At 38.2% G+C, this 14,795-nt stretch overlaps 1 protein-coding gene across 1 annotated transcript in view; it reads left to right on the top strand.

The window, feature by feature from the left end:
• LOC149173684 (transcription factor GTE1-like) overlaps positions 1 to 14,795 on the top strand; it is a 213,829-nt gene that overhangs the window by 163,780 nt on the left and 35,254 nt on the right. The window contains exons 3-4 of the mRNA XM_089427973.1: positions 9,915 to 10,007; positions 10,356 to 10,414. Coding sequence (XP_089284099.1) covers positions 9,915 to 10,007; positions 10,356 to 10,414 — 152 coding nt within the window. The remainder of the gene's footprint in view (positions 1 to 9,914; positions 10,008 to 10,355; positions 10,415 to 14,795) is intronic.

Genomic DNA, 14,795 nt, shown 5'->3' with positions numbered 1-14,795 from the left:
CCCTCATGAGTCCTAAGTCCTAGGTCCTAGGTGATGTTTCCGAAGGCTTAGTTCGATGATCCATTTTAAAATGAATTAAAAAATTAAAAAATGAATAAAAATAATAAAATAAATAAAAAATTAAAAAAAATGAAATAAATAAAAAATAATAAAAAATAAAAAATAAATAAAGCAAAAACCTTAACTAATAAAATAATAATATTTTAAGTGAATAAATCGACGGATGAGATCAAGAGATGTCTTGATCCTCATCAACGGTCGAGATCATTTCTACATGGATCACTCGAACTAGCCGTTGGATCATTTCCTTTATATAGGGTCTTAGGGGGTCATTTCAGATCATTGGATCTGTGAGTCTGATACTGAAGAAGCTCTCTTGTAAATCTGTTTCTGGTTAATAAAAGAAGACTTTGGGGTCAATATCTTGCTGGTGTTACTCTCTTGAAATGCTGTGAGATTGTTTAATTTTCTACATATGTTATTTTCAGCCGTTAATAATAGCTTTTTGTAGAGTATTGTGAGCACAGGTATCTTGTTCACTTGCTAGGGTTTGGGTGCTGTTAGGGTTTCTGAAGTAATGGCAGGTATCTCCATTACTCTCTGAGATCTAGCAGCATTTTTGCCCTCTTTACTGATGGTTGTTTTGAGCTGTGCAGAAAGCATTTTCTGAAGGAATTTTGTGGGCGTTCGGGGAAGTTCTCGGCTGAACCAGCCAACTCCCGCAAGCATTTTTTGTTGAGCCCAGTTGGATTTGATCCTGGGTCTATCATTTAGTTTTATTTTTCTGATCTGCATGAGAGATTTTCTGAAGTTCTTTACAGTGACAATCTGAAATTTCTGTTCTTTAAAATGTTTTCCGTGCTTATTGCTAAATCTGGCTGTTAAAGGGGCCAAATTTGTAAATTAATCAGCTGTCTTAGGGTTTCAGAATTTTCTGATCTAGGGTTTCAAATTTCAAGATTTTGCTTTGTACAGTTTTTGATTAGGGTTCTCAGTTTTCTTGTATCCACAGGCAGCTCATCGGTCTAAAACAGTTGGCATCTTCAAAAGAATCGATTCAAATACGCTGTCCATCTGCAAGCATAGTTTCTTTCTGCATATTCATTGAGAATTTTCAGCGTGGGTGAAGAAAATACGTGGATCGGCAAAAGATTTCTCTCTGCCATCGAGCACAGTCAGCCAGCAGAATCATGAACGAGTTATCTCAGCCATTGAAAAAGCTCATGTCGTAGAACATCTTGGGTAATGATCGATGTGATCGCCGGAGCCTGCAAAACGTCTGATCGTTGTGAGGCATCGAAACCATCGGTTGGTGGCTCAGATTCATTTGATGAAATCGGGTATTCGTAAATCATTCACGCCAGCAGCTCCAGATCTTACCGCCGTCGATTCATTTCACCACGTGAGGGATACAGCCTTCGCCCGAATCTGCAGCTTCAAACCATGCGTTCAGCTCTCTCTCTCTGCGGGTAAATAACAACCCATCACGCAGGTTTTACTCGCTGAAATCCGCAGGTAAAATCGATTCACGCACAGGTAATTTATTACTGTTTTGGTTTTACGTGGCTTTGGATTTGGGTTCCGTCGTAGGGTTTCCATATAATTTTCGTGCCCCATTCCATTTTGCGATTTTGTTTTGATGCGTTTTGATGCAGTTCAGTCTTTCATATTCCATTCGATGCGTTTCACGTATTTGCATTTAGACGTAGGTTATTTTTTAGTTTGAAGTTTTATTTTTATTTTTTAATTTTCATAAAAATAAAAAAAATATATATGCATATAAAAGGATCCGTAGTCATAGTCTTAGGCTTGGTTAGAATTTTAATTAGTGTTTAGATTTAAGATTTTGTTAGATTTTAATTTTTAGGTTTTAATCGTTTTCCCTTTTTTAGGATTTTTCTAATATAAAAAATCAATAATAAAAAGATTTATTTTTTGGCTTAGTTAAGTTTTAGATTATTTTTTTAATTCTTAGGCTTTGTTAGATTAGTTTTATTTTTAGATTTTAATGTTTTAGATTTTAGTTAGAATTAGATTTTAAGTTTTATAAATTTTAAAATAAAAAATATAAAAATAAAAAATAAATAAAAATAATAATAAAAAATAAATAAAATAAATAAATAAATGAATAAATAAATAAATAAATAAAAAAATTTAGCATAGATTTAAATTTTATTTTTATTTAAAAAAAAAAAAAATTTGAAAAAATATAAAAATATTGTGGAAATTTTTAGATCCAATTATTTTCGGGAATTGTCATATCTTTCATGCTGAGATCCAAATTTTCAAGTCGAGATGCAAAATTGATATTTGGTTAATGGTTTATGATTCGTGGTGGTTTAAAGCATTCATTTTTTAAATTTTCAGTTGCTGGATATCGTTTTGGTCATTCTAAGAGCATTGTGATTTGGCTGATGACAAATGATTGCTGTTCACGGTTTATGTTTCTATAATCATCTAACAAGTAATCGTTTTAATAACAATCTCTTAAGGCACTGGTCTGCTAAATTAATTAAATCCATCTAGTGCTTTTCATATCGTGTCTTGTGCCTTCCAACCAACTGTCGACAGTTGGTCTCATCATCTCTCAGGGACTACCCCCCTTAGCCGCGGGAGACAGGCTTAAACGGAGGGATCGGGGATCAGAGTGACAGCCCCCGGTCTGAGCGTTGTCGTGCCAATCCATGCGACAACACCGCTCATGAGTTAACCATGATAACGAATTATATTCAAATAACCAAGCCTAGTCATAAGCTGTCTGTTATCATTGTGCACAAAAACAAAACATATATATCCTCATGCTAGTCACAACACCCTGATTCCAAACATGAAAAAAAGGAAAATGAATCTAAAAAAAAGAGGCTTCTTCTTGACCGAAATAGTCTTCTTTATTAGCACAATAAAATCGACCCCTCTTCTGCCAAAAAAAAGTTCCTTTTTCCTCTGTCCAGAGGTGATACTTACGAAGAAAGAGAACTGATTGTCGGTTTCTCCCGACCTTCGGCCTTCCCTCTTCCTTTCCATATTCAAATTAAAATATACAAAATGTAACGGTTAATGAAACAACGAACACGTTGAAGCCATTGCTACTGGATCATTCTATTTCCTGAAGAAAAATGAACGGATGTCGGTAGAAAGAGGAATGACTGCATGCCATCCCTTTGCACACGTATTGACTGAATGTTATTCCTTTTTATTCCCTGAAGGCAAATGCAGATAGTGCGCTCATTTTTCGACATCTGGCTTGATTTAAGGTGTATCCAGAGGTAATAATAACTTGATTCGATGTGTTCATACGTTTCTTCGACAGATTGCGAGGTAGAGTGCTGTGCAGTTGTTTCCGTCCATCGAGCCTTATCAAACTTGCACAGATCCAGCAGACAAAGGCGTTTTTCTAGGATCCATAGAACACTGTACATATGAAACAAATCTCTGAGCCCGTACCTCCTTTTCTTGGACAGGTATTTCAGGATGTAAGATCCTTTTGCAAGTCAGCAGTTGCAATTGAAAGCTCTGTTACAAGAGTGGAAGGGCTGGAGGGAGGATAAGCAACAAGAAATCACTGTAGTCTGTTGCGTAGCTCCCCACTGTGTATGCCTTCCCTGTTGCTTGTCATAAATTCCTCTGTTTCGGCTAGGTCTCGCTTGCATCTTTTCCCCGCAGCCATTCCTGATGCTTATGCATCAGCTCGTCGACCTCGCTTTTCTTCTCTTGGTCCTCGCCTGCAGAAATAATTAACATTAGCTATGATTATGAGAGATATGATAGAAAAGCCTAAAACAAACCTTACCTTCATAAAAACTTTCATAAAGAGACAGACTCTGCAACTGGGGGTTATATGAGTCCTTCCGGCTCTAAATCTCAAGAGGGCGCGATGATTTTTTGGGGATTGATGATTAAAAACGGACTACAACCATAATTAATAAACCATTGAACCGTTCAGCTTTGAGGACATAATTCCATTTGACAACTACGGTTATGATTCAGAGAGACGAAAGATCAAACTTCTGAAGGGACCCATTCAAATTTGCCCCTAGAGCAGGTTTTAATAGGGTGGTGGTTGTGGCCACAATAGGACTTAATCTCGGCCGTTGAGATGTCAACAAGAAAGGTATAAGAGGAGGCTTGAGGGTCACTTGGAGAATACACTAGAGTGATCAGTCATTCTATTCTCTAGAGCGGGGTTTGCTAAGAGAGATAGAATTAGTCATCGGGAGAGCAGCCGAGGTGCATTGAGTATAGAGAAACATAAAAGGTAGAGATTGTGTCGGCAGATCAACGCAGCAGCCAAAGAGAGTGACGTAGAGCCAGCAAGGGCTCACGCAGGGCCACGCAGAGGCAGCCAAGTGCTGCGCAGAGCACCAGAGGGGCCAGTGTAGCTGACGCAGAGGCTCCCAGAGCTGATGTAGGGCCTCCTAGGGCTGATGCATGCCAAGAAAGGTTGACGCAAGGCCAGCGTGAGACAGAGGGGCCGACACAGTCCAGATTGGGCAGACGCTGGGGTTGTAGGAGCAGTTTTGTGCTGAAGCGCTGTTGGAAGGATTTTTTGGGGTTTCAGCCATGAGATTTCTCTCAAACTGAGGTATAGCTGCTAAGAAAATTTTTTATTGGGTAGGCCAGTTTCAGCACCCAGATTGTACTCTAATATTGCTTAATAAGAAAACCCTCAGATAGATGCACTGGTTTTCTCGCATTGGGTTTTTCCGGGGACCTTAGTCCAAAAATAATGGTGTCATATGCTGTGATTGTTTCTGTTTCCTTTAGTTGCTGATCTGTAATATGTTGAGCATGCACTAGTGTTTATTTTCAGTATTTACATTGTAAATAACTTGTTAAGGAAACATAACAAGTAGGTAGGAATAAATCAGATAAAGTGCATGGAGGGTTTCTAACTAAGTAAACTTAGAAACTTCAACACATCAGCAAAAGAAGTCGAAATCCTCCTCCTCTCTTCTACTCAGCTGCTGTTAGGCTCTACACACTCCCTGCTGGAGTGAGTAAATCTGCTTACAACGACTAATGATCTGCAAGTGAAAATTGAACCTTTGAAGCTAGAAGTCCCTTGAGGAAAATTTCCCTCAGCATGTGCTCTTTCTTCGTCGTGACGCTATTTTGCACTAGCAACTGCTACAAAATACTGCGTACAGCTATAGATCTGCTCTACAAGGAAAATATTGGCTGCTCCTTTTGCCTCTGGTAATCCTCGCACTAGAGAAATCCAATTTCACTGTCGCTCTCTCAAAGAAATTGATTTTTCCTTGAAAAATCAATTTTTCTTCAAGAAATTGACCCTTTTGGCCAAGAAACTGCGCCTCCTCTCGTTTGAAGAATTTAGTGTGTTATTCCTCTTTTCCACCCTGACCTTGGCTCTGCTCTAGCGAATTGCTGCAAAAGCCCTCTGCATCCAGCTAGAGATCTGTTCAACAAGAATATCTGAGCTACTCTGTCTGCCTCTAGAATCACTTGTTTAGGAAAATTTGTATTTTTCTGCTCCTCTTAGAAAAATCGGTCTTCCACAAGTAATTTGGCCTTCTGACAAAGACACTGCGCTGCTCCTTGAGAATTTTGACTTGTTGTCCACACTGAGCAGCGAAATTCCTTCTTTCCTCTTCTGAGCTCTCCTGCTGATTAATGAAGCTCTGATATCGTGTGAAATTTTATTTATTGCAACTATTGGAAATTATTCTTCTAACTTCAAAAAATTAATTATGCAGTTTATTTGCTACAACAAATAACGAATAAAATCACAATTGCAATTTTCACCATATAAATACTGCAGAAAATAAAATACTAGAAACTGAGATATTCTAGCACAGACACAATAATTTTGACGCAATTATTTTTGGACAATTGTCCCCGGAAAATTCAACTTGGGAAAACCAATGCAACAGATGAGGGTTTTATTATTAATATTAAACAACAATTCTAAGTACAATAATTTAGATGCCTAGCTGGCTATCTAATCTGCGGAAAATACTGGCAAAAATATCATGAGAATTTTCTCTCACCCCATTGTTATTTTCTGCCTCCGAAATTGCTTCTGCAGCCTCTGCGCTGAGCTCCCTACATCACCCTCTACATGGAGCTTACGTTGGCGCTCTAGAGATTTCGGCCTTCCTTCCTTTGCCTCTTCCGAGAACTCAAAATCTTCCTCCCGGAATGCCACTGCCCTCTTCTTCCACCTGCTACTCACTCTCTGGCTCTATCTTCTCTGTTGAACTGCTGCTTCTGAGAAAATCGAACTACCTAGGCAACCGAGTAGCTGGACTGGATGATTTCTCCATCACCACATCGACCTCCTCCTATAATCCTCTGTTGGAGCACCATTAGCCAAGATTAAAACTTAATCAATGGCTAGGATCATCTCTGGATTGCTCCGTGTGAGTTTCTAGATGATTCTCACCTTATCTCAATAATACCGATTAATTAACAATATTCCCTAAGTTTAGACTTAGGAAATATTTAAAAAATCGGTTAATAATCTAATTGAGACACTTTTAGGTAGAATTTCCAGAAACGATTTCTGGGTTTTGGAGGTCTCATGTATTCTAGCTTCTCCACAAAATTTCATGGCTAGAACACATCCGATGTTACAAAAACTAACAATTTATTTTCTCCCTTCATTGAGTTAGACATTGTTCTTGAAGATAATTGGCTTGACTTCTTATATGATCCTTTTCCTTGATGACCCTTATTCAAACTTGCAACTCCTTGTTCTCCTTTCAATAGATCTTCAGGCTGCCTCTTTCCTTCTTCTTCACCTTAGCTCTGATACCATATTAGAAAATTAGAAACGCAAAAAGATTTTCTTTATGTTGATAATTACATGTGATATTCTTATGTTCTTATTAACTTTTTGTGTTCTTCTTTTATCTTAGTTCATCAAGCAATTACCAGTAATAATAACATGAAGATCAAAGACACCAGATGTAGGTGGACAATCAAGGCAAAACCCCTATCTAGGGAAAACCCAGTGAACAACTCTTCCTTTAATAGTTTCACGAGATGATCCAAGACTCCTTGACCTAGACACAGACTTCCTCCAATCACCAAGTCAGCCCTTCACTTCTTCTACAGATGATATCCTTCGAGCAACAACTTCGACCTTGATGCAACAAGATATCTTCAAGCCAATAGAAACTTCGACCTTGATGCAACAACATATCTTCAACCCAACAGATACTTCGACCTAGTAGAAGCAACACTTCGACCTAGAAGTACTGCTATAATTTCGACCTAGATGCAACAGCAAAACTTTGACCCAGTAAATCTAGAACTTCGACCTTCCCAGCAGCGGAACTTCGACCTAGTAAATAGCCCAATAAATCCACATGTGAGAGAGAGAGAGAACCCATAAATTCGACCTTCCAACATTTCTTCTCCTTCTTCTACAACTTCGCACTTTTTCTGCTCCTTATCTTAGATATTGAACTTGTGTTTGAGTGAGTGCTCCAAATGAATCGATCTGCACTGTATATATAGCATTTTCTGGGGTTCCAATTAGCTTCATGTAGGCCGACTTGATCAGATAAGGGCCGACTTGGTGTTGAGGTGACAAATGACTTATTTTACTCAATAATAATTCTTTTTACATGATTCAAAAGCCCAAGAAGGGTCTCATTAAATGGACAATGACTTTGATGACTCAATATAAAACCTTGAAGTCCTCAATGGGTACTATGACCTAAAAACATGATGACCTAAGCATGAAACCCGTGCTTTAATAAGTCATTATATAATAATAAAAATTTCTTTTTCTTTCTTTTGATAAATACATTTCATTATGACTCAAATACAATTATGAATACCCAATCTAGTTACGTTCTTCAACGCCACCTTAAGCATAGTTAATTGAGTTAGGCACAATAATAACCCCATTTTATGATAATTATTAGAATGCAATGGAACGTGAAGCAAGTTGTGCGGAATCAATCCTGATGATGGAATATGGTAAGTAAACCCCATAAAACATCTCCAAAAACCCCTAAGCCTGTTGATGACATAAACCTGCACCTGTGACTTGGTTGCCTCCAACCCTGAAAGTCCACCTTAACCATGCTGTAAGGAACACCACGAAAAGGAACATCACACAAGTAGGAAGTGGTAGACTGTAACAAAAGCTATAAATCAGTACATCCTTATATGAAAGTATAGGAGTTCGGCAATACTTTGCACTAGAGGTAGATGTAGAGGTAGAGAGGAAGCTATCTCGATTATCATCAAATGCGGTGAATATACCAATGCAAACTATGATGATGTCCTTTGGTGCATGATTGAGGTAGAGAGGACATAGCTGGGTCATCTTGTGGGGAGTGGTGCAACCTGTTCAAGCTATCCTAACATCAGAAGTGAAGGAGAAAAAAAATCTACCGATGGGTGCTTGATAGCTGAATTTGGATAGAGAGTTATTCTCATGCTGATTCTACTTGGTGCAAGTATGTCTCTATGGCTTTCTGTTGGCAGGCCATCATTTCACAACAAAATGGGATGATTTGCACTATCTCACAAACCTACTATCATTATCCATGGATGGGGGTGTATGCATAACATTTATTGCCTCCAATGGATGAGATAGACTTGAAGAAAGAAATGATCAACATGGTTGAGTAGTCCCTCGATAAATCCCATAAGTTCTATCATTTGTGGGTTAAGTTCTGTTGGTGAACTTCGATCAAAAACTCAAGTTCATTGAAGTTCAGATAATGAAACTTTTCACCATTGAACCATACAGTATGGTTTGAAGGGCAAAAACCTTTTTTATTCTGGTTTCTTCTTGTTATTAAAATAAAAAATCAAAATGAATACCTAAAATGAAACCTGACCTACAATCTAGCTTGTCCTGTGACCACTCAAACACATGCATCACCATAATCTGTCCCTTGCGATGGATTGCTGGCTCTAGCTTGTGCATCCCTTTACATCTTGATGACCTACTAACTTTGGTGTGTGCATTTCATATATTCCTTTCCATCTCAATAGTAATGTGTAGATATTGGTTGGTTTGTAACTGTGCCATTGTACCATGCAGTGTGTATTCCTTTTTCCTCCTGATGGCAATGGTGCTTGGAAGGTTATTGTTTAAATATTACAGGATAGGTAGTTCTGCTCTGAGTTTGAGTTTGCCAAGGATGAAATCTGATTCAAATTCGAACCAGATTTCATCCTTGCCAAACTCAAACTCTGAACCATGTGATTTCATTTGCAAGTAATCATAGATATAGAGAACAGTAGAACCCAACATCTCTGTTCTGAAATTTGAATAGTGAGAACAGGCAGTGAGGGACTGTCTTGAATTTTGCTATAAATAGTGATATCTCCCTTGGATCTTGTAACATATGGGACACCTAAAAGTGGACTCCTCTGCAGAGAGAGAGGTACTCTGCTGTATATTATTAAGGAAAGTGATTTTTCCCTTGAGATCTCATATATCTGGTTTTGAGCGTGTGTGATCATTTATTGCATTCATGTCATCCATCTGACCATCCAACTTGCTGGTTTCGGCATGGAGAAGTTGGTGAAATTGGGACACCACACCAGGCTGGATCACCATATGTTTAGGGATCTTTATTAATTCGATGAATTTTGAATTTTTAGGGCATAGGAGCATATTGAAATGAATTTGTTAGCCTTTATTTGTTGCAGGATGTTAATTCTAGCCGTAGGCATACCGCTTGAATGTTTATATTAAAGGTACATACTATTTGAACTCTAGTGGTGCCTAATTTGTTTACCTCTTATAACCTTGCGAGGTGCTACTGCTAACTTTATTGTTGTTGAATTTCACCGGGTTAGCAATCAATCCAACCCCATGTGGCCAGATATTATGTCTTGAACTTTATACTCTGGAAGTATATTTTATTTATTCATAAGATATTCATTCATTCAGTTTATATCAATTCATGCTTGTGGTGCAGGAAGCAAAAAGAGAGGAGCAGGGTTCTATAGATATTGGCGGGCAGGATTCAGAAAAAGCTCTGCAAAAATATTCAGATGATGTCTTTAAAAAGGTTAGCTATGTTCTGTTTGTTTGACTGAAATCTTTACATTTATGTTGTACTAACAAATCTTTGGGAAACCATTAACTTCCATTGTAGGTGAATGCAACTTTGCATAATTACATGAGATGCCATCAATGATGAGCCAAATTTCTGAGAAATGAGCAAATGATTCTCCTAAGTACATTTGGCATTCTCTTTTTATTAATATTACCCATTGTTTTCTTTGAGAATTAAAGTGCTATCAATGACAAACAAAATTTCTGAAAATGAAGCAAATGATTCTCCTACTAGTTACAGTTAGCATCCTCCGTTTTATTAATATCATCCATAGTTTGAAATGTTTATTCTTTGATGCAGCTCAATAATATTGAACAACAACTGGAAGACTTTCTTGGAGCAGCAACTTCCAATTCCAGGTGATTTTCATGTGTGATTTCTCTTTTGAAACATTTTCCTCTTATTTTGTTTCAATATTTCATTTCAAGAGAGTGATAATTATCATATAAATACTTCTAACAAGCACCAAAAAATCCAAAGTGGCTCCTTTGCATTCACATATGATTTAGTGGGAAAATAAATTAATAGCCTTGTTGCCTCAAAATCTAACGAGTCTCGTAAGGGGTTAACCTACAAGGAAAAAGCTAGATTAAGGGACTGTTGTCGCTCAGATTGTACAGGTACCGCAACAACGGCTCAGGGTGGGGGTTGTCACTTTGATCCCCGCCCACTCCATTCTAGCTGTCTCCAACAGCAGGTTATGGAGGGTAGTCCCTATGGTAGTGAGATGATGGAAATAAAGTTGGGAACCAACTTGCCCAGGAGACATAGTTGAGTGGCCTAACTACTTAGTTTAATTTAGGAAGATTAAAAATTCGATTAGATTTAGAATTGAGACCAATGCCTTATGGAGTCAAAAGTTCTATCTTATTATAAATTGTGACCAAGTCACCGGATGGACAACTGCTGTTTATATGATTGACTAACCTATATGCGATGCAACTCCTAAGACCCAAGTGTGATGCAAAGATCTTGGTTAATTTTAGATTATATGCTTAGTTTAAATGGAACCTTTCCCTTAATTGTTTTGAGAAACAGTGTTCAGAGTAGGTTGTGAGATAGAAGCCAACGGGAAGCAGGCAAAGGCCTGATTAACGATCTCCCCCTGTGTTCCAACCACCCATTGCCTCGAGGTGGAGACCATATACAATGGGTAGATGCAGATATGGAAGAGAAACCTGAGGTAGAAAAGTTTTTATTTTGGACGAGATGCCTGAAACAAAGTTCATATTTTGGGAAGAAATGTCTAAGGATGATAAGTCTTTTGAGCATATGCATACAAAGGAAGATGTTAAGAAAGAAGTTGCTACAATAAAGGAAGCAGATGGAGATCTGATGAATGGCTTGAAGGTTCCAGTGTTGCATGAGGAAAGGGTGCTGGAAGCACCTAAAGGGACTCCAAAATCTCATGATTTTGAAACTATTGAGTGCTTTATGTCTGCAGGTAGTGAATAATGTAAGGATAGAAAGATTCATAATTTTGTTATTTCGGTGGAGGAAACAACATTGGGAAGATATGTAGATACAATGAGCACAAGTAGTGGAAATTGTCAAGAAGATGAGAATGTGCAGGGAACAATGAGCTGGCTTGTAGATACTTCAGTTGATAAAGTACAAGAAATGTTGGAAGAGACCATGCAGGACTACAGAGGAGCAAGCATGGAACTTCAGAAAGAAGAAATGACAGTAGGAGAATGGAGTAGAACTATGGAGGAAACCTTGTATAAATACATAAATTGTTTATGGAAAATCTACCATTTTAGCAAGATCCAAAATATGAATTTGTTGGATCAGTCAGGTAAACTGAAATTGTAGTTGAAGGATATGCGACATTGGATACAAAATGAGCAGAAGTATAGAGAGATGGAAATGACAGTGGCCATACAAATTTTATATGGAAATTAGCAGCAAACAAATTACAGAATTGATGTATACAAGCAGAAGACAGAGCTTGACAATGGACTTGATGGAGCATGGAGATTGATGAAGGCGGCAACCAGATGGAGTTTCCATAGAGTTGAACGCATAGTCAGCAATAAATTGCGATGGACTGAGAGTAATTGCACCAGCAAAATGTTAAGCAGGCAACAAAGCAAGAAATGGGATCTTGGAAAGGAGAATGTGCAGCAGACAGTGCAGTGGGATGGCAAGGAAGGAGCATATTACAGAAAGGTAGAAAAACAGTTGCAACATAAAGTTTGAGATCCAGGAGAATTTCAATCAGCCTATGGAAGCACATGGTCAAGAGACCATGAATCTTTTTCACCTTGGGAGTATGATGCAGGAGCATCCAACCTCCAAGTCAAATACATTTGACTAGACGTAGGGGTCATTCATTTACTAAGGGAGTTGGTTCCCTAATTGTTAATTATTTGTAATTTTCTATGTTTATAGGAATTCTTTAAAAATTGTGATATTGATGTAATTGGTGTGTAATCAGATCTTCTTCTATGAAGAGATCTGGGGAGGTTGAGTGAGTTAGAGAGATTTTAGAGTCCATTAGATCTTTTGAGGGAAATGTGGATCTAGAGGATCTAGAGATAGGCTTATTAGTTGAGTATATTCTGGATCTACACTAATTCTAGTTTATAATCCTTTTGTTTAATTGTAAGCCAAAAAGGCATTCGAGAGGGATCCATCAAAGGGAGAGTAGTAGAGGAGAATAGGAAGATTTGGAGGCCGAATATGGCCACAAGGCTGAGAAGGGCCAATTCAATGTAAATTTGGCCAGGAGAGGCCTTTCGTAACTTTTGTACAAAACCTAAATTAATAGAAGAATTCCTATATTCGAATCCTTGTACATTGTGTGGAGTTGAGTCTTTGTTGTTGCACAAACTAGCAAACCTTGTGGAGAAGCAAAAGCTAGAGGACACAACAACACCCTGGGACAAAGCCCCACTGTCACCACAACCTAAGTCTCCTTCTCTTCACGGATTTTCACCGACGGAAGGAGTCCTAGTATTCCTCACTTGTGATAGATACAATGTTGCAGTAAACGCTGGGCTAGGGTGTGGTTCATCCCAGAAACGGAAAAAAAACGTTGAAACGCATTTGGTATGGGCCTGAAACGTGTTTCAAACTATACGAGCACATTTCACAAGGATAAAACGTGGCCTATGTGGCTTGAAATGCGTATCAGGCCCATATGACTATGTTTTTGGAAAAAAGGGTGATTTATTTTTTTATTTTTATTTTTATTTTTTCATTCTAACTATTTTAATTGGTGATTAAAATAAGGTGTGGATGTTTTTTGATGTCTCTTGCAAGTTATAAAAAGACTCTAGCCTCATTCCTTCATCATACGAATTGAGCAAGTCGTTTCACTTGGAAAGGGGCGATTTTAGAAAGGAGAAAAGAGGAAGAGAGTAGTGGTTTTAGCTAGGGTGATTTCAATTGTGAGAAAAGGAGGTTTCAAGAGCAAGAAAAGGAGATTTCAAAAGCAGATTCAAAGCAAGGAGGTCCCAACTATGACATTCTTAATTTTGGCCTAGCTACAACCATCTTTCCCTTGTGTTTTGTGGCATTTTGGAGTAGCTTCAACTGCAACAAATTAATTTTGGTATGAAGTGTTATAGCTCAAACTAGCAGGGGGTCCCAAAGGGGCACTTGCTAGGTCAAGAGAAACAATGAAGCTTATGCCCACTATCACCACAACTAAAGCTTCTTACTCTTTACAAACTTTCACCGATGGGAGGAGACCCGATATATGGAGAATCACTTGTGAAGGGTATATCCAAGATGGATATGAAGTCATTTTAATGACCCTTTCCTAGTGAGACTCAAGAATGGGACTTGCTTGCTTCTCATGAAAAGTACAAAGTTTTCTAGGAAAAGGGGGTGAGGATTTAAGGGCTAGGTTTAAGGGGTGTGAATTGTAAAAGAACTTCCCAATCCCTAAAATCCTTACGGAACTTGGTTTCCCAAGTGGTTTTTGAATAATTAACTTTGATAAGGTATGGGACCAAGTGGACCCAGGGTAGGTCAAGAGGAGGGAGTTTAGCAACCAATGATGAACCTGACTTAAACAAGGAGGAAAAGTGGATCAAAGAATTGATTTTCATGTAAAGGTGCAAAATGATCCCTATGAGGAACTAGCCTAGGGAAACTTAGGGCAAAAACCAATCTTGAGGCTAGGGTTTGGGATATCTCACAACCCCACCGTCGGAATTCCCTTAAATTGGGAGGCCTAGGGGAGACACCAGCGCAGTAGAGGTGAAGAAATCAAAGTTTTTCTATGGGTGGTTTGTTGAGAAAATGATGCCTGAGGAGCCCTAATGTGGCTAGACCTATAATAAAGGAGAGGTGAAGAAAAATGATTCTTTAAGTGATCACCTTATGGTAGACTAGTGTCTAATCCTTTGGGGAGATTGGAGTCAAGAAGAATATGAGAATGGACTTTGTTTCTAGGTCAAGGAGGCTTCAAGGACAACTTCGCTTGTGTTTTAGGGCAAAGGAGAGTGACCTTAATGTGAAAATTCGGTGACCCCAAGTCCTACTGCAGCAACTGATAATGTTTCTTCTATTTGTTAAATTAATCAAACAAATTACTTGCAGTTTCCTACAACAAATATCGAAACATATACACTGCAGCCTTCACAAATACAATACTGCGAAAGAAATAAAAACACTGGAAGAATAGATGCACACACACAATAATACTTTGGACCAATGTCCTCAGAAAAAACCCAACTTGGGAAAATCGGTGCAACAACTGAGGGTTTTATTATTATGCAGTAGTAA

The sequence above is a fragment of the Pinus tabuliformis genome, chromosome 4_2, assembly GCF_031772625.1.
Source record: "Pinus tabuliformis cultivar Carrire ecotype Pingquan chromosome 4_2, CPIR1, whole genome shotgun sequence".
In the NCBI taxonomy this organism is placed as follows: domain Eukaryota; kingdom Viridiplantae; phylum Streptophyta; class Pinopsida; order Pinales; family Pinaceae; genus Pinus; species Pinus tabuliformis.
The sequence above is the reverse complement of the archived record's forward strand: the minus strand, read 5'-3'. Positions and strand labels throughout refer to the sequence as shown.